General features: G+C 38.4%; 1 protein-coding gene across 1 annotated transcript in view; it reads left to right on the top strand.

Annotated features, from left to right (window-relative positions):
• Nucleotides 1-25,233, top strand: part of grapa (GRB2 related adaptor protein a) — a 36,171-nt gene that overhangs the window by 7,018 nt on the left and 3,920 nt on the right. The window contains exons 2-4 of the mRNA XM_024272957.2: nucleotides 1,236-1,333; nucleotides 4,090-4,209; nucleotides 15,589-15,757. Of these exons, the coding sequence (XP_024128725.1) occupies nucleotides 1,236-1,333; nucleotides 4,090-4,209; nucleotides 15,589-15,757 (387 nt within the window). The remainder of the gene's footprint in view (nucleotides 1-1,235; nucleotides 1,334-4,089; nucleotides 4,210-15,588; nucleotides 15,758-25,233) is intronic.

Raw genomic sequence — 25,233 nt, 5'->3', positions numbered from 1 at the left:
AAAATCCCAACATTTTGGTTCCTCATTGGGCTATAAGTGGTGAAAAATTTTAAAGTAAAGATTTCAAAAGGAAGCGGAACACAACTATGTAGATTAAACTCCAGTGTTTTCAATACATAAAAATCATGTCAACTAAAAATATGAATCTATTGTTGGATATTATAGTAGATGCATGATTATAAGATTAGGACCTTAGGGAAGAGAATAGAGTTAAAACCTTAAATTTATTGAAAGTATCTTGATAAAAAAAACATATTAAAATATTTTTGTGATGTGATTAAATGTCCAGTTTTTTTGGAAAATACAAGTTTAGGGGCTAAAATAGATCCTGTTGATGCTGTTGCAGACCACAAAACTTTGTTTTTATAAGGTTAAGCTCAAAAACAGTTTTTAACCCTTGAACACGGAACATGTCGCCAACAACACCTTAATAACACACGTTCTTTGACCTACTGTTACCGTTGTACCTGTGAATACTCGATCTAAAGGCTACACCACTTCTTCCTGTCACCAACATGGCGATAAGTAATGTGAATTAGACTAGTTCCTGAAATTTGTACATTTTGTACGTTTTTTTGTTCTAAGATTGTACAACTTGTAATTAATCAAAAAAAGATTAGCTGATGATAGCTTTTACTGACAGAAAACAGTGGTCAAACAAATTTGTAACATAAAAGTATGTCGCCTAAATGCAACAATTTATAATCGCATATTTTTATCTTTACTGACAATGAAAATCTCGACGACCGGTTGGAATCATTCCTTCTTTTTGATTGTTTTTATTTTATATTGTTTTTATTTTGCGCTGAGGAGATGCTGCTCCCCGGCCACTGCAGCCAGATTTGCAGCCAAATTAATTGTTGATAATGTGTCTATGAAAACTGAGTAAATAAAATGTCAATTAGTGGCAGTATTTTGGAGAGTAAACTAGCTTTAAACAAAACAGAAGGAAGCATTTGCGCACGGTACAGTAACCTTGCATGTCCCACAACTGGAATTACAATGTTAACGGTTAATTTAAAGAACGTCAGAACTAGAACTAAAGCTCAGGTAATACAGGGTTAAATCTAAATAAAGATAAATATTCAGAAATTTGGACTTTATTTTGAAAGTTTTCCTAACCTGACCCCAATGTTCTGATGCGTAGTTTGAAGAGCTCATAGATCGTTCCACGCCAAATTGGGTTACAGCCTGTGCCACTCGATTGACATGCATCTGTTTGTCTCTGCTCCTAGATCACCAACATGGAGGACGATCCAAACTGGTACACAGCGGAGCTCCACAACCGAAAAGGCTTTGTGCCAAAAAACTACATCAACCTGCGGCCACACGCGTACGTACACACTCACACTCCAGCTTAGAGCTAGCTCGTCTGGAAATCAGATAAATGGGCTTCACACTTTCAGCGCTGACCTATCTCAACCGGCTCATCAGTGAGAATGTGTGCGGCGGGCGGCTCCGGGCGCTTTCTGCTCCGCTTTGGACATCTGCACTCTGGCGTGAGGCAGCATAACCGAAGGGGAAAGCGCTCCACTCCCCGCCTTACATAATCGCACAATCCAGCCGTGCACACGCGCGTGTGTGTGAGTTTACAGTAAATCTACTGGTACTCGCTGCATCTCTCCATCAGATGGTTTTACACCAGCTGGATTCTTCATTCGCTGTGACAAACACTGAAGTGACAGGACGGCCGCTGCGTCAAGCTCGGCCTTGTTGATCAGCACTGATGTGCTGTCCAGCTGGAGCTGCCTTGTTAAGTCCGCAAAACACCCCAAGGAGACCCTGTTAGGGGGCTCCGTCTCTTAGTGTTTCTGTCTTCATCCCTGTTATTCCTTCATTGGAGCCAGAAATAAATATGCAGAATGTTCAAGCGATGGTTCAAACCAAGGCTGCAGTTTGTGGCAAACTTTGCACGGCTCTTGATTCGAGCCATTAGGTTTATGAAAGCAGATTGTCATTTTTTTTTTTTTGTTTGGATACAAAGCCTGCAAGACAAAGTTTAATGAGCGAAGAAAATTGGATAAGACACATCAGTGTAGCTGTACATTTACACTAAAGCATCCCATGTTAAAGACCCACTCCGATCATGTTTGAGTCATTTCTAAAGCCTCCCTAGTGGTCTTTTAATTACTGTATTTTCCGCACTATAGAGCACACCGGATTATGACGTGAACCATCAATGAATGCTCTTTTTTTAACTTAAGTCACACCAGACTAGACAAAAGATTCAGGGATAAATCTATTAGTCAGCCAGACTTTATTAAAGAACCACTGCAATAAAAATCCTCTTTTTTGTGTTTTTAACATGTTTTTCTATCATTTTTCTCATAATAGAGGACCTTTATAAAGTATTTACAATTAAAACTGCGTTTGTGAGTATTTCTTAATTCAAATCCGCCTGTTTGAGCTGGAATTTTCTTAAAACTGTACGGGTGGATAGCTCTGATAATGTGCGCCGTTGTTTTGCTAAGCTAATGTTAGCTTTGGGTTGTGAGAAGCTGTAAATTAGCTGAGAGAGTGTAAACAAAAGCTTGATGTGATATTAACGGAATCGCAAGAGCCCCGCCCACAACCCAGAATCGTATTTCCAATGAGTTGACAACAATATGTCTTTAAAAACCAAACAGCTTTATTGATTTTGGCTAAAAACTGCATAATCGAGATTATAAAACCGCTGGGAACGATTTTATTGTAAAACAAAAATAGTTGGAGTTTGACTGTGTTCACAGTAGTTCTAGAACCTGTTTGTAACATGCTACATGTTAGCCACGTTAAAACCGTTAGCCACATTAGCCTGTTCACAATATCTGGAACACCCAACCTTGTTTGCAATATGTAACAAAACAATTCAAACAAAACTAGTAAAACCACTAAAACAAATGTTACTGAGACTATGACAACTCCCAGCAATGTTAGCAGCAGAAAAAAACAGTCCAACCCTGCTAAAGGTTAGCCACGTTAGCATGATCACAATAACACCCAACCTTGTTTGCAACACATAATTTTTTTATAAGGCTTTTAAAGTAACGCAAAGTGTGAAAAATAAGGTATTATTATGCTATTTTTATGGAAAGAAAAAGGACTCATCTGATTTGTGTGTTAGCATTTCTTGATTTGTGTCTCATGTTTATGTGTAAATTTGGATTTGTGTTTGCGTGATTTTTGATTTGACTCAATAATACATTTTGAGCGTAGCTTTATGCTATTGTGTACTCACATATGCAAAAATTAAATTTACAGAAGCATACATTTAAATTACAACAGCTCAAAACTAACAAAACGACATGTTAACACACAAATCTGGTTTTGTGACTCTTCATGACTCTAAGATTCATGTGTAAGTGGTGCGTTTAAATGCTGCTAGAAAGCTGGGTCATCAGAGTTTTCTTAGAAAGTGGGAAAACGTCAAGTTTTCACCAGAGTTACCTCATGGCGGGAAAGACAGTGGCATGCAGAGAACCAGAGCTTTAGTTCTAGTGTTGACTTTAGTTGAAGTGTTGACAATTGCAAGAACATAAAGTTACGCACAAAATATATTTGCAAATCAAGAATTACGCACACACAAATCGGATGAGTCCATTATTCCCCATATATTTTTAGTCAAATTAAAAAAAATTGCATAATTTTCTAGAACATTGTTTCTGCATGGCGGCAGAAGTTGATTTTTGCATATAAACTGTAGGCAGTGTATATTTACTTGCTGTCCTGCTAGCTTACAGCCCCTCACACCTCCAACAGGTGCAACAGAAATAGTGAGCAATATCGGAGCTATCCAGCCGTATAGCTTATATATGATCTTTTTCACAGTTTTGTCTTCTTCTGATTCATGATTTAAATGAAGAAATACTCAAAACTCCCATTTTAAGCTTAATTGTCATTACATATGTCCTCCATCATGAGAAAAATGCCAAAAGAAAATGCTAAAAACACCAAACAGATGATTTTCATCAGAGTGGGTCTTCAAGTGTCACAAATTTGCCATGAATTTGACAATACATCACCATGAATTAGTTGAATTCTAAATAATTGTGATGTGTAGACCAGTGACTGCAGCTTCCTGCGCTTCTTTCCCCTCTTTCCTGTCTTCAGCTGGTTCGCCGGCCGCATATCCCGGTGTGTGGCAGAAAGTCGACTCAGGCACAGAGACTGTGGAGCTTTTCTAGTCAGAGAAAGCGAAAGTGCTCCTGGCGAGTTTTCCATGTCCGTCAGGTAGGAAAAGAACCCACTCACACACACAAGAAACCCAAATGTTCACCCTAAAATATATTTGCCTTTTTAGTATGTGTTGTCTAATCATCACTGCAGATCTGGTTTCTTTGTGATTCTCCAAAGTTTTCTTTTTAATCTTCTCAGCTGAAATGCAGGTGAAATGGTTTATCAGTTGACCGAGCAGGCGAGGATCAGAGGAGCAGGTAGAGGATAATGGTGTGAGAGGCATGGTAGGAGAAGATCTGCAGCCCCTCTGGTGTAATATGAGTAAATCCTGCCTGGCAGGATCAGCATCTGGAGCTGCTGGTGCGGCTGATTAGTCGCCTCGCCGTGCCTCAAAGGGCTGGGCGGATATTGGATGAGGAGAGTCGGCGAGCGCCAGAGGTCCGGATTCTGTGAGTGTCGGCGCCAGGAAAAGCTAGAACTCGAATTAAAGGCTGATTCCTCTCCAGGCCATTGTTGTTGTTAGACAACCTGGCTCGGATTGGGGCGAAGAGTTGGATTAGAGCGTTGTTCTCTGGTAGATTGTACGGACATGGCAGCTCTCGTTTTAGCTGTTTTAGATGGAGGGAATAGGAAGCAAAAGAAATCCGGTAATTGGAGAAGACAAGAAATGAAAGGTTCTGCTGCTGTGGCCCCTTTCAAATTAAAAGCTGCTGCTCTGCTGGACATTTTAGAAAAGGTGCTGAGAGGTATGTGGTCATACGTGCAATTACCTGACACATAGCAAGCATTTTTATAGAATTAAAGCTGTTGATTGATGCTTTTGTTTATGCTGTTCTGATTATTTGCTTTACTGAAGATTTTCTCCTATAAAAGACGATTTCTGAAAGAATTTTTCTGTCATTAAAGAAAAATTGTTGTCAATCACAAAACAGCAGGATAACATTAACACATAAAACAATACAATACATCATCAAACTTTTGGGTACTTTTGTTAGATAGCTATTATCGTGGAGTTAAAATAATCATTTTTTTTTAGAAGAAATGTGACTAATTGACATTAAAAACACTTCCAGTAAGTCTTTTTCTTTGTATTCTTTAGGCAGACCAAAGCCCAGTCCCACTGTGTTCTCCAATGGCTTTAGTAAAGAGAGGAAGAAGCTGAGAGTTTTTAGAACAAACATTTAGACTCTTTAGAGGACTTTCAACGAGCAGAATACTTTCTCAGAGACTTGCAGATATTGCCAATGGAAAAAAAACCCAAAACTCCCATTGGGTTACTTTATAACTTATTTTAGAATGCAAAGTGAAGTGATGCCAACTATGACTTCAGTTGAGAAATCTGTTTGCCAATATTGGCTTTTTACCAGTTATCTTTGACTCAGGAGCAGTTTCACCGAAAATAAGTATTTGATCGAGTTAGATTTTCGTATACATAAATAGGAATGAGAAAGGTTAAGAACCAGAAAGCGGCAGATGTACAATGTAAAATGAAACAATGAAAATCCAGGAATACATTAGAAAAATGGCTTCAAGGTCTTATAGACTAGCACAAGCAGCCACAAACTCAAGGAGGAAGCGATGAAATAGCAGAAATCTGCCTGTATCTACCTTACTTTACCCTTGTGTTGTTAAAGGATGTATATTCAGACAGGAAAAACCTTTTGTTCTGGACCGTATTTGCTTAATTTGATCTGGATGAAGTCCTGAACCTTGGGTTCAGTCTGTATTCAGACTGCTGTCAATCGAACTTTCCTGTTTTAACCCAAAGCTTGTAAACCAAACCACGTAACCAAAGACCTCTTCACTCATTGGCTAGAAATTATGAGGGTGGGCCAAAGCAACAAGAGGTGGAAACTATTAAAGCCTTGCGCTTTGCAATTCTTACGGGGTAGTTTGCCTATTCCAAGGGTCTATGGCTCCAGATCCACATGTGGCTCTTTTCTCTCTCCATAGTGGCTCCTTGGCCTAACAGAAAATAAGTTGGGGAGACTGCTGACCCAACCATGTCGACTGAACCTCTTTTCTCATTAGATTAGAGAAAAGCATCTATATAAACTCTAGAAAAACAACAAACCTTAAAGAAAGACTGGAAACAAAAAGAGAGTGAAAGAAAAGTGCAGGATCATAGAGAACATTTTGTATGATCTAAAACCTCACAGATAATATAAAAAAATATAGTTGGAAATTAAGTAAATGTGAAATTGAGAGTATATTAGTTTATTATATATGAGTATTTGTTTTATTTTTCAATAGAGGGTCAACAGGAAAACATTTGCTTTAGTATATGTGCAGCATGTAAACTCATAACTATGGATTTAACAGTAAAACTAACAAAAAAAACTTAAAAAGAAATGATTGTAGCTCCTTCTGTTTTAAGCACCTTTTATTATTCTTTTTGCTATTTTGGTTTTTGTTGAGAAGATTTCTAGTGTCACTTTTCATATGCTCTCATTATAGAGATCAGTCCTTCTACAAACCTGTAAAACTGAAACAAAAACTTTGACTCTTCGTTAGTCATTGAAAGATTTGTAGGAAATGAGTAACTTTGATGCAATTCCTAAAACGTATTTATCCCCAGTTTTCAATGACTAAAACTAAACATTAGCCCCATGATTTTGTCGATCAGAGACAATTTTTGTCAGAAATGTTTTCTTGTGTTATTTCCATATATATCTTAACTCTGTATTCTCTGTTATTTGATCAGTGAAGTGTTGACATGCATGCACAAACACATACCCTTTTGGTTTTCCTGTGGTCTTTGTTCTCACAAAACTTTGGTGGTTAGTATTCGATGACATTCAGATACACTGAACATTTCTCTACAAATATGGTATCGTAGCGACGCTACAAATAAGGAGGTTTGGAGATCGGTTATGATGAGCTCTGGCTTTTTATTTTTGGAACTACAAGGTTTGACGACACAAAGGGGATAAAACAACTGAGGGCAAACGGAGCAGAAACCAAAACCCAAACCGTAATTCACCCAGACAGGCAAAGGGAATGATGTCCCAAAATCCTTTGCTCTCACAGAAGGCCTAAAATATTGTATTTTATTGTTTTTCAAAACTGTTTTATTTGTTGTTCTGTAGAAGATTTAAAAACTTTCAGCACACTTTGGCTGAAACTTATTCTAAAAATAACATTGATAATAATGTGTCCTCACCTCCTTAAATGATTATAAATGTGATAATTAATTCGATTTGTCATCAGTCATCATTAGTCTCCTATCAGGACTTTATTCCAAAGAGGAACCATCAATGCAAACAGACCCTGTGGGGGCTGCATGCTTTTCATCTTCACACTGTAATCTTCTCGGAGCTTTAAGTAATATGCTCATCAGCCTGTGAATGTCATCTCTTAGGGGGCATTTTCAAGCTTAATGAGCCTCATGAAAAGCAGAAGTTAGATAAATTAAGGATTATGGAGAAAATGCGCCAAAGAAGTGATACGTTGATTAATGTTAAGTGAAGCCCCCCTTTGATTTCTTCCCTTTCTAAATTAAATGTAAGTTGTATCCATCTCAAAGTCATCTTTTCGGATGTTCGGACAGGACGGAGTTTTACAAAAAGCAAAAAAAAAAAAAAATGTTTTCTGCCGATGATGTCATGGAGACAGGATGTGTCATTTAAAGAAGGACGATGCAAAAGAGGAAGAACCTTCTACATTTTTTGCTAACAAAAGCAGTTTTTTAATCTTAGGTAAAGACGTGTTTTTCTTTATACCCCTAAAAATCAGGTTTGCATAAAGTGAAAAGTTTGTTTTTTTATCAGTCAGCATAGATAGAGCGACAGACAACTCTGGATTTTGAGCAGCAAAGCTAATTTTTAGCAACCTTTCCTGACTAAAACAATCCCAATCTCGAATACCCATTAGTATAAGTGGGGATGCACTGGAGGGTTGTTGACACTGCTGTAGTTTACAAGTAAAACAAATATGATAAAGTTGCTGCATTTTGTCATTTAAGCGGAGCAGGATGCTCTATGGTGAGCGAAACTGACTCAAAAAAGGCAGCTCAATACAAAACCAATGAGGTGTGAATGCTTGAAATGCAGCCTTCTCTTGAACCGTGAGGACAAGAGTTGTGTTTTGAATCACTTTGGATGAGGAAAGTGGGAAAATGAGCTCTCCAGTGGTTCCCTCTTTTATGTTTCCATCAGAATTCTTTTCTTGGATCGCCAAAATAAAAGCATCGTTACTACAGTCTGCTTCAGGTTTGCAATTTTCAAAAATCCCCCCAAGATATAAAGCGGATAGATTCATTTGATCTTATTTTTCAATTCTGAAACACAGAACTGTGTGATGCAGTGGGAGAGCGTCAGCCTCTGACTGGAAGATGACAGATCGGTTCCCATGTGTCGAAGAGTCCTTAGGCAAGACAGTGAACCTCACATTGCTCCTGGTGGTTATAGGTTAGCATAAATGTTAGACAGCAGATCTGCCATAAAAGTGTGGTCGAATGTGAAAAGGGTTCTTTTTAGTTTGTTAAATACAACAAGCTGCCATAGGATTGTTTCTGCATGTTTATACGTTTAAGGTAACCATTTTTTGCAATTTAAGCCGTCTTTTTTGATACGTGTATTGCACAGGCTGATATTATGATAACAATAAATTTGCGATGTGTTGTGCAGACCTACCAGCAACTGTTGATGTTGTCATCAAGTGGGAGAAACGTCAGGATTTAAAGACACTATGACAATGTCCGAATTCCCACCCTAATCCCAAACTACTAAAAACTATAAAGAGCTAGACTTTTTAGTGAACTGGAATTTAAAAGCAATTCGGGCACCGTGTTCATAACTTTTCTTTCGTTTTTCTAAACACCGGATATGAGGTCAACAATCTCACTAATCGAATCAACTGATTGACTCCACTGTGCTCGGGTTATAAAAAATTGGGGGAAAAAAAGTTTTTTTTTTTTTGACAAAATTGTTCAGCTGCAATGCATCAACTCATGCTAGTTTTTCGCAAAGATTTCTGGGAAATTTAGAAATTTAAAATTAGAAAATGCAAATATATAGTGCACTATATGGTGAGTAGGGCGGGGGGGTTCGGACACAACCCACTTGTCTAAAACTCTCCGTTTGGAGGGTTAAATGTAGGGGTAGGGAGAAGCCGTAGGGGAGAATTCGGATTTGGCCCAAGGCTTTCATATTTCGGAGCAAGACTTGTGAGATTTGGACCGTTTTGATATTTTGAACTAAGTCTCTTCCAACTGTGAGTGATAAAAGCACTTTTAAGAACCAGCACTGCCCAGAGTGTACGCAGCATAAAGTGCTTCCTTCTAAGAAGGTAGCAAAGTGCGATATAAGTATACGCTATTTACCACAACTGGATGTATTGAAGCATCATTTTTTTCTCTCCTTTGCATGACTAACACACTACTGTGACATGGCCAAAGCGCTCAGCCTGCAGCACAAACAGACACTGGTTGGCACAAACACATTGTGCCATCAGCGATTTGCCACAAACACGCGCAGTCACAGAGTCAACCTGACATCTGCAGGGGTGAGTGTGAATGTGCGAAGGCTCCCAGACATCTGCAGCAGTTTAGAAACCCAACAGCAGATTAGGGGCTCGGGGGGGTGGAGAGAGAGAGAGAGAGAGAGAGAGAGAGAGAGAGAGAGAGAGAGACGGGCTGGCAGCAGAAGAAGAGAGACGAACTGGGAAGTGAGAATAGATCGGCAGAGGAAGTTGAGAGAAAAAGAAAGACCGGTGACCTTCACTCATGTCAGATTGTGCTGGCGCCGAGTGGAAAACTCCAAAAAAAAAAAGAAAACCTCTCGCCTTCATCTGCAGAGTATCTGTCACTGCGCTCTATCACCACATCTATTTCATTTCCTTCCTAGAAATGGCTCTCGCACTTCCTCTATCGCTTTCCTTTCCCATGGAAAAAGATCAACTCTGTGTGGTTGTGGGCCTTAATTACACAGGATCAGAAACGAGAAGGGACTTAAAGAGGACGCATGGTGTGTGTCGTCTAGAAGATGTTGTTGCAGAGTGCCACTTTTCTCTGTAATATATTGTAAATAAAAAAACTCAGTATTATAGCTTCTTTATGACTAATTAACACAAAATATGTCACATATTTCTGCACAAATTCTGTCTAACGGTCTTTTTTGCAGCGTGGGTGTTAGAATGTGAATTAGTTAGGGATGTTTAATCCACATTTAGAGTCGAGTAGACTCTGTAAGGAACATTTAGATTATTTTTTACTTTCAATCAACGATACGCAGACTTTGCAAGTGTCGTCTGGTCAAACTTGTGCAGATCGAACTGTCAGCACATGCACAACACGCTCTTGTGGTGACAGAGTAAACATTGGTACTGTCTATACTTACACACATTTTGACGTTTTGTTTCAAATGCATTCCTGTTCTGAAGGCTCACACATTTATTGTTCATTTCCAGTGAATGGAAGATGTTCGATGACTCTTCCCTTGCAGCATGAAAAAAAGGAAAATAAAGTGTGATATTCTTTTTTTCTGGAGCATTTCATAAACCACACCAACATTTCTGAGGTTTATTTTTGTCTGCATACTTTTACTCATCTGGAGTTCCAGTTTTTCATCTGTTTCTTTTAGCTGAAGTTACCTTGGCCTGTCTGTCAGAAATATTCACTGCTTTTCCAAACTGAGAACCCACTAAAAAAATCCACAAACTGGCAACTCAGGAGTGACACTATTTATTTTTAAAGACGTTTGCAGCAAAGAGAACCAGAGTATAATTTTAAATGTGAAAATACATTAAAAGGGATTTTTTTTTTGCCTAAAGAGGATACAATTCATTTATTAAAGGTGCAGTAGCATTAAAATAGCATCCTATCATTGACTGTATAAGAGAACTGGACAGAGTGAGTGTGATGTCACCCATAGAAAACTACTCACTCCAACTCCAATGAAATGAAGTCGCCATTTTTTTTTGTGATACAGACACCGCCATGTTGGAGCCAGACAACGTTGGTAAGCAGCGATTGGTCGAAATCAGTGTGAGCCATCGTTTCTATGGTAACCTATGTTGCTAATCAAGAGCAAGGTCAGGAGACAAAACATTTGAAACTTTGGATGTCAAAACTCTTACTTCTGTTGAGGTATCTGATTGGTCAGTTTATAACTTGAATAACTTGCATTATAGAAAAATATATATTTAATTAGCAACAACATGCTACAATAAGTTAGCATTGCAAGAATAGTTATTCTGTTTATTTCTCAATGGAAGTCTATGGGATTTTGGCTTCTTGGAACCAGCGAGTACTTCCTGTTTGGAACCCAAGGGGGAGAGGTCATTCAGTTCAGTTCTCTTATACAGTCATCTCTTTAAATATAGATTTGTTTCGTCTCAGTAAAACACAATTGGCAGTAGTACCCCAACCCCACCAGAAGGGTGCAGCAGAGAGCACCAAACAACTGGGGAGCATTGTATAAATGATGGTGATCATTCACAAACTCCATTACAGTAGTTGTAGGAGTGAGTGTGAGGATGAGGCTGAATCAAGCAGGGTGGTAGAGTCACTAGAATACAACACCACTATGAGGGAAAAATAAATAAATAAATAAATAAAACAGAGAACGCCAAGGCTTTGAAGCTACAGGCTACGCTTCATGAAACTGAACAGATAGAATTGTGACGGGGCCGGCTGGGAAAATGTTTCAAGAAAAAGCCGGTGCTTTGAACATCTCAGCAATCTACAAGCCTATTATTACGTAATGTTGGGGGTTTGAGCGATGGTGAGAGCAGAGCAGATATGCAGGATGGAGAAGGGGAACAGGGAGGGCAGGGTGGAGGTGAAGCTGAATGCCATCCAGTCAACTGGGAGTCCGTTTTGTTTGTTCGTAGAGCTCATGGTCTGACTGCTAAAACTGAACTATATTTCCAATAACGAGGCAATAGAAAAAAGAGCAGATTGAGTTTAGAGGAAAAAAAGCTGCATTTTTGAGATGGAGGAAACGGTGACAAGGATGCTGCTTCCTACAGAGACGACACTTTAGGAATCATTAACACAAAACTAACACACACACCTACTCTGCGATGGGTTTAGAAATATGGGGGTGTTGGACTGATTTTCACTGCATATTAGATGAAGTTATGTAACCATACGATCACAGGGAGATTTCCAGATTCCTAAAGAAAAGCTTGCAAGTTACTTAGCAACCACGTCGGAGTTGGACAAGGGAGCAGGTAATTACCAATGACTAATTTTCAAACTCTTTGAAATACAAACGGCTATTTCTATTTGGCAACTGACTATGACTTTTCAATTCAAAACACACAAAATTTAAACTCTCCTTACCACAAAACCCTATTGGTGCAAATGATCTGGAACACTATCAGTTGTGCACGGAAGCCTACAAATGACTCACACCACTGAGTCATTTCTGTTTGCCCTGCAGGTTGAGATGTGTGTTTTTTTTTTTCTAAGTGATGCAAATCCATGAACATTTGCCCAACATGAACTGATTTACATAGAATTCCCAAACGCCACAGAACAGCCTAAATGTCACGCTCTAAAAACAAAGGCTGCACTGGTAATTGACATCACTGGAGGCACAAGGTTAGATTTTTGCATCATGGTAGGGCTTCTTCTTTTATTTATTTTAGGAAGAAATGAGTCTATCAGTAAATACAAATACTTAAAGAAAGAATAAGATAATATTTGATCAAACAATAGTATGTTATTTTTCTTATTTTTAGGAGATAAATGTATAGGACTCGAACAGAACTGAAACTGGTGGAGAAGCCTTACAGATGGTAGTTTTGTAACAATCCAAGGCTGGACCAATGACCAAAAACACCTATGAAGACACCTGGTATGGTCCAAATGGGTACCAGCATGGGGCGCCGCTAGCAGCTACTGCCAGACGAATTGCTAAAATTGGGAAAACTGGATTTGCAATAATAAATAAAACTAAAGAACAAACTCATTCTGATTGGAGGATGTGTTTTTTTTAGGCTTATCAAAATTGACGTATTTTATAAAACTGCAAAGGATACACTTTTTTCAAATTAAAAACGAGTCACGTGACCCAACACCAGATTCCACGGGCGCCACTGGAGGTCCCACAGCGTCACACCTCATTAAAGGTTGATGTGGAATTGTTGGATCCACAGCTCCTCTGTAAAATCACCAACCACAATTTCCCCGAATCTCTTCATCTATTGCTGCTCCATGACCTGAATAGGACGCCATCGTCTCCTTTGATAGATGATTAGTGCTAGTACTGTGGCAGAAATTTGAATGTACCTGCTGTAAATCAAAGTACTGTTCACATTGTTAAATAAGTTATCGCGTGAGTTGGTTTGTGTTTATTCACATAATAATGATTTAATAGAAACAGTGTAATTGTGAAATTGTGTTTTTTTTATATTACTAGAATTTCTATAAAGTTTTGTGCACAAGTGTACACAAAGGTGGCCGTCATGAAATATCAAACTTGTTGAACATTTGGTAAACCCTTTGTTGAAAAATATGGTAACAGTGTTTTTTTTTACTTTTACATGAAATAAGTGGTGCGTTAAACTGTTTAGCAAAAAAAATAAAAAAATTTAATCATTGCAATTTGGCGCCCACCCCACTAGATGGCTCCACCCCCGGAGGTCACGTCCACTAACCATCTTTGTGTAACATTTAGTTTCGGCTGATGAAGCAGCGGGACATTTCACGTTTTTAAGTCAGAACTGGAAGACAAACCCGCTGGACTCATAGCAGCAAATGAAGGTTTATCACATAGTGTTGATTTTGGTGACTGCAATGTAGCGTAGCGAGATGCTAATGATAATGACCTGTTCGATATGTCGCCTTGATGTGGTCACGGATTGTTTAAAAGTCAAACAATATTTCCACTGACCGGACTTTGAGACGTGACGGATAAATACAACAAAATTATTTCGTAAGACATTCATAAATTTTTTTTAAAATATGACAGAATTGAATACACTGTTAATTAGCAGTGGGTGTTAAATGAAAAACTGCAACCTGTATCCTGATACAGGCTGATTTTATTATAGTTTTATATAAATAACAGTAAAAAAGGTCATCTCTTGGGGTAAGAATTAGGAAATCTCTGGTAAATCTCTCCTTCTTCTCTCTGCACATTTGAATTTGAGTTTACAGACATTTTCATTCCAATTTATAAAATTGCTTTTATGTATTGTAATTTTCTTAAGAAAAAAATTCAAGTTCAAAAAGTAAAACGCCTAAGGTATTTCCGTGTAAATTGTGTTAAAATGTTATGTTTGTCCTGTAAACCCTGAAGACATTAGAATTTATTTGTAGAATTAATGCTTTGTTTTTAAGTGGAACTGATCAGTTTAGTGGTCACTTATATTCTCTATAAACAAGCGTTTTCTTAGTGATCTGAAAAAGCAGTTGCATCATGTTTAGTGCATCTATTATGTAGAAATTATAACAGAAAACAAGTCTTTAAATCTTAACAACCTGCTGATGATTACACTCTTTTTTTGGAGCCACGGAGCATTCAGATTTGACAAATATTGTTATTTGATTTATATCGTGATATATATATTTTTTTACTTATTTAACCTTTACTTTACCAGGGAATCCCAATGAGACTACATCTCTTTTTTAAAGGAGACCTTGGTCAAAAGGCATCAATACAAGAAAATAAAATACAGTTAAAACAATTAAAATAGAAATAAAATATAATTACATTAAAATACAACAAAATGCAATTAAAATGAAGAATAGGACAATGATTAAAAGGTTTATTAAGAGTGGTGCAGATAGGTCAAGAGAGACATGTGCATATTTATTTTAAAAGCTCAGAAAGTTTAAAACAATTTAAGGGAATAAGGTCACTTAGATGCAAAAAAGCTATATTGTGAAATAAAAAAAATCCTACATCACCCTATGGTGAGCCAAAGAAAGCAGTAGTATTGGAAAAGGTTGAAACTTGAAGTCGCTTTAAAAAAATGAACAAATATGTACCTGCAGATAAAAAACAAACTCAAAAGCTCCATCAAAGTGGAGCCAATGATCCACTGAACCGCCTTGATGACATGCTACAACATTTTTCTTTTCTGAGAAAGAAGAGACACCTCTGGGGTTTTTTATGAACGTTGCGCTCCATGTGTGCAGATTTCATTTTTGTACACTTCCTCATGATGGTCATCGGTGGATTTGATGATGTGGCCAAAGAGGACGATGTGGGTGTAGAGGCAACAAACTAAACACAAGCGGAAACTATTTATATATATATTTTTGAAGAATTTCATGTGGCTTTAATTTCTAAATATTTTTTTTTTGGCACAAATGAAGGTAAATACCTGCGAGGTTATTAAATATTGTGTATGTTCAGGCCAAATCTCAAAAGTGTGTTTTTATTCCTTCAAAAGCCTTCCATTTTTAAGAAATATCAAGATTTCTACTTCCTTTCTCTTTTGTGAATAAAAAAACGAATCTTTTGGTCTGTTCTGCAGTTATGGGGACCATGTCCAGCACTTCAAGGTGCTGCAGGATCGCTGTGGTCAGTACTACATCTGGGACGAGGCTTTCTCCTCTCTGAACGAGATCGTGGAGTTTTACCATAGCAACAGCATCGCTAAGGAGAGGACGGTCTTTCTGAGAGACCCAGAACACTTTGCCAGAGTAAGTACATATGACTCACTGTATGTTTTTTTTTGTGCAGTTTGTCAACTTGACAAACTGTGGGCTTTATTTGTTTAGTACGCCTGCAACATCACAGTAGAGACAGTAATGCACAACTGTCATCTAGTAAAAGACAATATATTAGAATAGAGCAAAGATGAGGTTTAAATTAAAAAGATGTAGGATATGTTTTGACTAATGTCTCTACTTGCAAAAAATCTTTTCCTGAGCAGTTGACGCACATTCTAGAAAGTTCTTGAACATGCGATTGGCCCATGGTGTTCACACTGGGTCTTAACTTCCTGATAGTAGAGCATATCCGTCACCTTTAAGTTGGAGGAGGCTTGGGTCGAAATGTCGCGGTGGTGCAAATATTGCCTTTTTATTTTACTTTCTTGGACTTGTAACCATATAAATCTAGTCCATCACAAACAGGTGGAACCACTATGAGTTAAAAAGGACGCCATCCATACGTCAGAACCAAATCAGAGTCAAAGTTAGACCTGGTTTAACTTGTAACACATGTTAAATGGACACACTTTAAAGAATGAAATGGCTTAGTAGACTTTTCATTGGAACCCACATAAGGCACACTGTTGTTTTTTAAAAAATATTAAAGTCCTCCTTTGTCAATCTTTTTATTTAAACAAAAACGTTCCCAGTACTGTTTTAATTATGATTATGACATTTTTAACCAAAATCCTACAACCTAAATGTTTTAAAAAGCCATTTTTCATGTTGATCTGAAACCTCCATTTCCAAAATCTCCTCTGAGGGGGCGTGGCTTTTGGAGCTGAGCTGATCCCGCCGTCTGATTATGATAGCTCTGTGTCTCGCTAGCATAAATCTTCACCACTGCTACATAAAAACATCCATCAATATGGGTAATGTCCAGCCGTATGGTTCTGATCCAGATGTCAGCTGGGACGAGGAAGTGAAGATCTTCATGGACAGAACTTCCTCCAAAATCCTGATTCTTTCTCCTTCCAGTTCACCAAAGACTCTTTTAGCTAATTCTCCAATGTTTACTGACGTTGCTGTTATCAATACATTCAATCATTGGTTTCTCAGAGTTCTTGATAAAATAATGAAAGCTAACATCAAAATGCTCTTTCATTGATTTACAATCCTTTCCAACTGCGGTCAAATGAGCCGCCGTTCACATTTCCGTGGTCACATCAAGAAGGTCTGGGGAATCTCGTCACAGCGTTCGCAGTCCTGCTACCGTAAATATTGTATCAAACTCATACAAAAAATCCAGTGATGCTGATTTGACCACAGAAATGTGAACGGCGGCTCATTTGACTGCAGTCAATGTGAAGATACCATCTTCTCTTCTCCAGAACCTGAACTAGACACTAGGAACAGATGAGGGTTTAGTGCAGCAGAGCTGTTGTGACGTTAAGAAGATCATAAATTCAAACAAAATATTTCTTATTTTATTTGTTCTCTTTCATAAGAAAAACGCCACACATACATGTTAAAAACATACATTTTCTTCAGAGGGGGACTTGAAGGCTTTTAAGTGCGCCTTGTAAAGTGGAAAATTCTGCAATCTTGTGAATACTGTAAATTAAAATATGCAATAGAATAGAAAGAATAGAAAATAACAAGCCTTTGTGGGCACATGACCTCAACAAACCACATGCTGGGCAAAACCTGCGGGGCAGAAAGTGATGTAAAGGTGCAGCTCCCAGTGTAAGATTACAGGACTGTTGCCAGGAGTGGTCCAGAGCAGAAACATGAGTCATCTTCTTCAACGTGCTGGAGGGATTTAGCAAAACACAGCCAAAGAAAAATCCTTATTTTTAGATTTAAACATGTTTCAATTGTTAATTTAGCTCCAAAAAAACCTCTTTGCATAAACTGATGGGTGTGACAGAGATTTCCGTGGAAAGGCAGGTAGCTCTCATTATTGCTTGACTGTAGGAAGAGCAGTTATTTTTTTTCCTGGCATTAGAAGACAAGATCACACTGCATGGCAGCTATTCCTGGGAGAGGCAGAAAGCTGCACCCGCAGGCTTATCCAGCGCTGTGGAGGGTTTTGATCCACAGCAAACCCGACAAGAAAGGCAAGTTGGAGCTGCCGCAGCACCAGCTGGGAGCTAATACTTATCCTATCATTTTCACCCTGAGATTAGACCCCTAGTTATTAGTGGAGTGACCCTGTTGTAGTGATCACACAGAAGTGGATGACCTGAGAGTCTGCTGCAACACTAAAATCTTTTTTATTTCAATACATTTCAGTTTTGTTTCCTGGTTTATTATTTCAGACTTTTTTCTCTTCTTTTTTTAATGAGCGTATCCTGAACCAAACCGATGAAGCCTTTGACTCCAGTTGTGCTGTCTGCTTGGATTTGAAAACTCTTGTTGGTTCTTTAGAGCTGCGCCCGAGGCAGACATTTCTTTGAGCACCTTTGAATGCTGTTCTGTCAAGAGGCAGACGCTCATCAGGAAGGATACAGCTGTTTGAATGTGGGGGTGTCACATTTGGCTCACCTGACAGTGGTCCTATTTTCCATCTTTTTGAAAAATTATTTATGGATAAATAACAAATTTCCCTTAAAGATGTGTCATGAAGGAATGATAGAGGAGATAAAGTTTAGCAAACAGTAGAAAACGTAACTAGAAGTATTTCTATGATCACAAGTGACAATAATTTTGTTTTTTAAAGCTTTACTTAGGGCATTTGGGCTTAAAAGAATAATTAAAGAGTAGGTCTACCTCTTTCGTTGTAATAAAATGATAACATTCATTTTATTTAATGAGCGAAACATTAAGCACTGCAACTGTATACTGATACTGGCAGTATCCAAATAAAGTATCCAAGTAAAAACCAAGTAGTACATGTCTCATAACAAGAAAAGCGTGAGGCTGACTGAACTTTTAGCACAAGCTGCTTCTTGTGAGATCTTGTTGTTGTTTTGGTCGCGGTGTAGAGGAGGCCTGCCACGATTAGTCGACTAATCAATGACTAATCAACTATTAAAATAGGTGACAACTAATGTAATAGTCGATTAGTCGTTACTTTATATTATATAGAGTTAGAGTGTAGTAAAGTTGAAAGTTATAATGGCATTTTGCTAGTTTTTTGGACTATTTTGGCATTTATTGTTTTTTAGGCTAATTTGGAGTTTAGCTAATTTTTCAGCTACATGCTAGCTATTTTGGCTAATTTAGTTTTTTTTCTGTTTTTTTAGGCTATTTTGAAGTTTAGCTAATATTTCAGCTGCATGCTGGCTATTTTGGCTAATTTCTGTTTTTTAGGATAACTCCGCATTTAACTAATATTTTAGTTGGCTATTAGCTTTAGCGTTTTCAGCTATTAGCTTCTGCAATTTCAGCTTCAGTGTTTTTAACTATCAACTTCAATGATTTCAGCTATCAATTTTAGAATCTTCAGCTATTAAGACTAGCATCTTCAGCAGTCAAATTCAGCTTGCAGCATTCACACTAGCATTATCACAGATAATGCTATATATCTAATTTTTAGTTAGTCTAAAGCTACTGATGGCTAAGATGTGTGCTTTACATCCAGTTTGCACATAACCCGATTAGTCGACGCTAAGAATCGCTTTTCTTCACTTTAGTGCGCTCTGAACCACAGATGTTTACATTTAAATGTAAATAATGTCTTTATGTTGTAGTGTGACCTTTTTAAAGTTATAAAACTGCTGTTGTTATGTTTATTCAAGTACAGGAAGCTCTGCGCTAACGCTAGCTGACCGGTGATTTTGATGAAGTCATTGAAAGTTACGTCCGAAATATTAGACACAATTTTTTCATTTTAATTTCTTGAATTTCATTTTTTTCAATTTTTTTGTTTTTAACGTTACTGTGACATGAGGAGTTATGTAAAATAATTTACGATTAAAACTGTCTTTCTGAGTATGACTATTTAAATTGTGTTGGATCAGAAAACTGGATGCCAGAAAAAGCTGGGGCTAGTGACGCTGTTACTGACTGGACTTGCCAAAGTCTCTCCTACCACTCCGCTCCGTTGCCCTCATGCGCGAATTCAAAGCTAGCCTCTGGCTTTGTTCTGTACGGCTGGGTTGAGCCAATACTGCTAGCCATTATTTTTGCTCCACTAATGCTAGCTTTGGGCTATAGGTTTGCGCGTGAGTGCGCAGACAGAGCTCCCAGCAGCAGAAAAGGGGGCGGAGTTGCTCTGAGCCAAAAGTCCCGCCCACAAGCCAGAATTGTATATCTAATGAGCTACTGCCAATGGGCATAAAATATGTCTTAAAAAACAACAAAGGCTTCTTGATTTTGGCTAGAAACTGCACATAATTAAAAGATCACTGGGAATGATTTTACAAAAGTAAAAATATGGTTGGAGTGGGACACTTCTGAGTGTCTCAGACTGCAGTTCTTTGGATTAATGCATCTCTTCGGTAAAAAAAAAAATCCCACATTACTCCAACTGTGTGTATTAATTTTGTTGACATTAGAGCACAAAATAATGAACAAATTGATGTTGATCCACTTTCATTTATCACACAAACTTTTTTTAAGTATTTTTTATGGCAGAAGACTTCATTCGTTCTCACTCCCACATGAGGAATAAGAATGATTAAAAAAAAAGAAAAAAAAATCTACATGTAAGTGACAGACTCAATGAATTTTTTAAACATCCCACATAATGACTGGGATAGCTCCTGGTGAAATTGCTCGTATGTAGACGAGCGTGTATCTAATCCTCTATATCAATGTGCATTTCCCATTAAAGGTTTGAGTCTCGTTTTTTATGCAGCTCATCTGTTAGTTGTTTATGACTTGAAACTCAAATAAACTTTTTTTTTTTTACTTTAGCTCTGCAAACTTTTTCTCAAATGCACAGGAAAGAAGAAAAAATCTGCTTGTCATTTCTAATGTATCTACAAACCACACTAGATGTTTCTCTCTGCTCTGATTTGACACATTTGATCTGTTGAAGGCCAAAAGTGGAGACGGACCGACTCGAGCTTTCCATCTGCTTTTTAAAAATCCTCCTCCTACAGCTCGGATGTGCTTGCTTGATAGAAAACCAGATGGCCTTGATCTTTTTTTTTTGCATTTTATGTTGACAGGTTCAGACTCTAAAAATAGGCTTTTGTTTTACAAATTTCAAAGCGTACTTCTAGTTCAGTGGGAGGCTGGCAGAACCCAAACCTGCTCCAAATCGCTGGGGAAACGGCGCCTTTGCTTCCCCCGAACCCAATGTACCTGGAACAGGTGCACGTTGTGAGTTTGGCTGCAGGGCGTTGCGGTGCCGGCAACAGGAAAAGCTGTCGCAAAAAGCCACACGAGCTGCTTGGCCCACATACTGCATTGGCTAAAATCCCTTTAATGAGAGCCATAAACAGGTTTCTGATTTTCTTTGATTTGTAAACCCTGAATGTACAGATGCCAGAACAGCCACTACAGTATAGACTTGTTGTTCTACAAATAAAGAATAAAAAACATAAATGAGCTTCCTTTTAGGAGCATTCCTTTTTCTTGATTTGATACACAATTATATAGATTTAATAAAGAATTGCATTATAAATAGTTTTTCTATTTGTTTCAAGTGGCGCTTAAATTAAAAATTATTTCATATGTTCCTTAATGTAAACTAATGTGGAGTGTTCTGACATCTGATGTACTTACTATTATATTGACTGCTGGGGATCTTTGTTCTGCTGCGATCATTAGGGTGAGTTAAAGTCCAACTCAGATCATCTTTTGATCTATTCTAGTGTTCCCAGATGTCTTTTTATTCTGGTTAAGCCATTTTTAGTCAAAAAGAGAAAATAATGTCATTTTTTTAGGTCATAGTTTCTGCAGAGGTTCATTAGAAATTCGCCTCTGAGTTATGGGAGGGACCGCTGGCGCCCCAATTCCTCTCCGAAATCGCTGAGAGCTCTCTGTTTACGCACTCTCTCGCTAGCTATTGCTAACCTAAAATTACTGAAGCAACAAAAGGGCGAGCAATAGTGGAGCTGTACAGTTTTAGTCATGTGTCAGCTCTGATGTGGAGACAAAGATGTAGATGGATCTATTGGTCCACAAGTGGATGCATCAGAATGAAATGGAGCAGAACTTTGTGGCCCACCAAGCATATTTTCTACGTCACAAAAAAGCGTTTTTGTCTGCTCCTGATTCACAACAATTTGAATTCCAAACGTATTTCATGAGTAAGGCGTACTGAACTATAAGGCACAGTAAGAAAGACAAAAAATGAAGAGATGACTGTCGGATGAAAATCCATGCTGTGAAAAAGTTTGGGTTCCTGACACTGCCAAAAACTCTCTTCTATGCTGCTATTCTAAATTCCCCAATTACAGACAAATAAATCCATTAACGTTGTTACCGTCCTCGTTTGAGATGGCATCTAGTTCTAAATTGTATGGATGGATTGCTCTGATATTGCTCACTGTTTTTCTTGGGCTTGTGATGTGCTTGTTGCTAGCAGATGAGAGTGTAAGCAAAGGATGAATGGAAAATTAGCAAGGCTAACATTCGCACCAGCAGTCCCGCCCACAACCCAAAAGCTGTCAGGAGTCAGAGCTCTGAATCCCCCTCTGGTCACCAGTGGGAGCAGTCTCCAGAACTCTAACTGACTCCAATATGACAATCACCCACCTGCTTCTTAAGCAGCACGAAGAGCCTCGCTGTGTGCGAAGTATTGTTTTGTGCCACTCCGCCTGCATTACCGAGCGTTTCATTCAGGACCTGATCTTCTGTTTCTGACCCTGCTACTTCTGATTGCCTGCTGCCTGCCCTGACCCTGATCTTCTTGATTGACCTCTGCCTGTCTGACTCTGATTTAGCTTTGTGGACTTTTAGCTGAGCTTAGTTCCTGTCTGGACTAATAAACCTGCTGCACGTTCTGCCCATTTTTGACACTGATTTTGCTTGGAGATTTAGTTTTTTAACTTGTGCTTATGAGGTAATTGTCACCAGAGGATAAGAGTATAAGCAAAGGACAAATGGGAAATTACCAAGGATAACATCTGAAATTTGTCTAAACAAACTGCAGAAAATGTCTTAAAAAATTTTTGATTTAAGCTTAAAACTGTCTTGTGATAATGATGATTTTAGAAAAGAAAGAATTATAGCTTAGGTGTGACTTTAATCACTAAAAATGATAAAATATACATCTGTCTAAAGGGGAAATGTTTCTTTTTGTTTAGTTTGTGTCTCACTTTCACAAACGTGGAGTATCTGAAGGGTTTAACAATGTTTTTTTGTAAAGCTCCTCCTGTGTTGCTTTGGCTTTCCAAACTAATTCCACTTCAGCTCATTACACGGCTCTAGATGGCTTCTTATCTCTGCACGGCAGAACGGAAAATAATTCAGAGGGTTTTTTTTTTTCCTCTCTGTCCTTCCCCAAAGGCATGTCTAATTTCCCTCTGTCCTTGTGCCACAAATCCGTCCTCTTCAACTTTTGTCCGTGTGGAACTGGAACCTCTGTGTCTCCATGTCATACGGGTTTTAGTTCTCTGCTGTAAATGATGTTTGCGTGTGTGTCGGAGGGGGGGGGGCTTGGCTTAGAGCAAGTCCAGTGACGCTACAGATTCTTCTCCGAGTTGGACAGAGCACTGGAGAGGATGCCAAAATAGATGGACCCTACTTCTCCTTTTTTTAAATTACTGTTTCTCTGCCTACAGAAAAAAATGAATGGTTCCTTCCAGCGTAATCACTTACTAATGCATGAATACACAAGGCTTCGCATGCCAACTAACACACTTGCTCACATCCAAGGAGTATTAACTTGAGTGTCGTACAGTCTAGAAGTCGAGATGAGATCAATGTGCGATAGAGCGGAATGCTGGGAGGATGTTATGACTTTGCAAAGCTGTGTCTCTTCATCCTCCTCCTGATTATGAGCGCATGCTTTTCTCCACGTATCCCTAACTCAGCGTGCGTGCCATCATCTTGTGCATTAGGCCTTGTTAGCCCGGTTCAACCTTGGCTAGGGTATTTAGATTGCACAATATGAAAAATTATTTTTCCATCTTGGTTTCCCAGCATGCTTGCTGCTCACATCACATAGACTTTCCACTGCGGGAGGGCTGATGAAAGCTACGGGGTCAGAGAGGTTCAAGATGCTGCCCCTTAAAATAGACACTTTTTTTCTCCCCCTGCTGCTCTTAAACTGCTTTTTCTACGCCGGTCAGGACAGATCAGATGAAGCTGGCTATCAGGAGAAAAGAAAGCCATTGAACTCCGGAGAAAACAAAGTGGAGCCGATAAGACATCATTTGGAAGGAATAAATTCAGCAGACAGTTTAGATCAAAGCAGCAAACGCACTGCTGCTGTTATTGTTGTTAAATCAAATTCTGTGCTGCTATTCTGGAAATGAAAGATGTTATTCTGGACTCAAAATGCCTCTTTCTCTTTTGTCAAAGGCGGATTTTTATTAAAATATTTACAAGATACGTTAAAAAAGTGGCATGCTGAAAATCTGACCAAAGTCCTACTGTGATCTAAATCTCTAGTAAACAAATAAAGTTTCAAGTAGCTGCAGATGTTTTACAGAGGATGAAGATTATAGAGCCAAGTCGAGGTCATTAATAAAACAACTAATTAAACAACTAATATAAACCTAATTATGTTCAGCTTCACGTTGTCTGATTTTAAATATCAAAACACAACATTTCAGTCTCAAATCTTTTTTTCATTGTCATCTTTTTTTCAGTTTCAAATCAGAGAACTCAAAAAATGTTTTGCTCTGTTCTGGCGTGTGGGGGCGGGGTTAACATGAAGGGCTAATCAAAATCGATGAGGGTGGTAACCTCAGTCCTGATGCCCTCACTGACTCTGGGAACTTGGATAGTTTTGGTCAGAAAATGTCTGTACTATGATGGCAAGCGAAATGGTTCATATATTACCCGGAAAATTGGCTATCTGCGTATTCGCCATCCAAAATGTCGCTTTTTACGCACTTTTCGAAAATGGCATGTAATTATGGTGTCTTGCGTTGTCCCAAGACGGACGTAAAAAGGAGAGTTTCATCGCTTACAAATCGCGCAAACAAAACGCAGTTCTAGTGCGTTCAAAGCGCTGTTGTGTTGTGTCACATACGGGTGTCAAAAACGCAGTTCTGCTTGAAAAAAATGACAGGCTAGTTCTAATTGTCTGCTGTGACGTACTGTTTAACACAGTTGCACATTGTATTTTTCTCATGCGAGAATTAAAAAAAATTTTTAGTAAAATTTTGAGTTTTGTAACTTAAAAACCAAAAATTTGAAGATAAAAATAATTAGGTTTATATTAGAATTGCATAAAGTTTTAGGCACACCCCATGACTCCTATTTGGCTCCACAGAAGATAAACTTTCCCCTAATAGTTAAGGGAAACAGGAGGCTTAAAAAACAGAAAAAAAGCTCACTTCAGTCTCATACAAACCGGTCCATGAAAATATTGTCTGACAATAAACTTGTCCGTGGCCTGAAAAAGGTTAAGGACCACCAATCTGCTGTTCTTTCCTTCTTTGTGATGAACTCCA

This window comes from Oryzias melastigma, linkage group LG8 (assembly GCF_002922805.2).
Source record: "Oryzias melastigma strain HK-1 linkage group LG8, ASM292280v2, whole genome shotgun sequence".
Taxonomy (NCBI): domain Eukaryota; kingdom Metazoa; phylum Chordata; class Actinopteri; order Beloniformes; family Adrianichthyidae; genus Oryzias; species Oryzias melastigma.
Note: the sequence above shows the minus strand (reverse complement) of the source record. Positions and strands in the feature narration are given on the sequence as shown.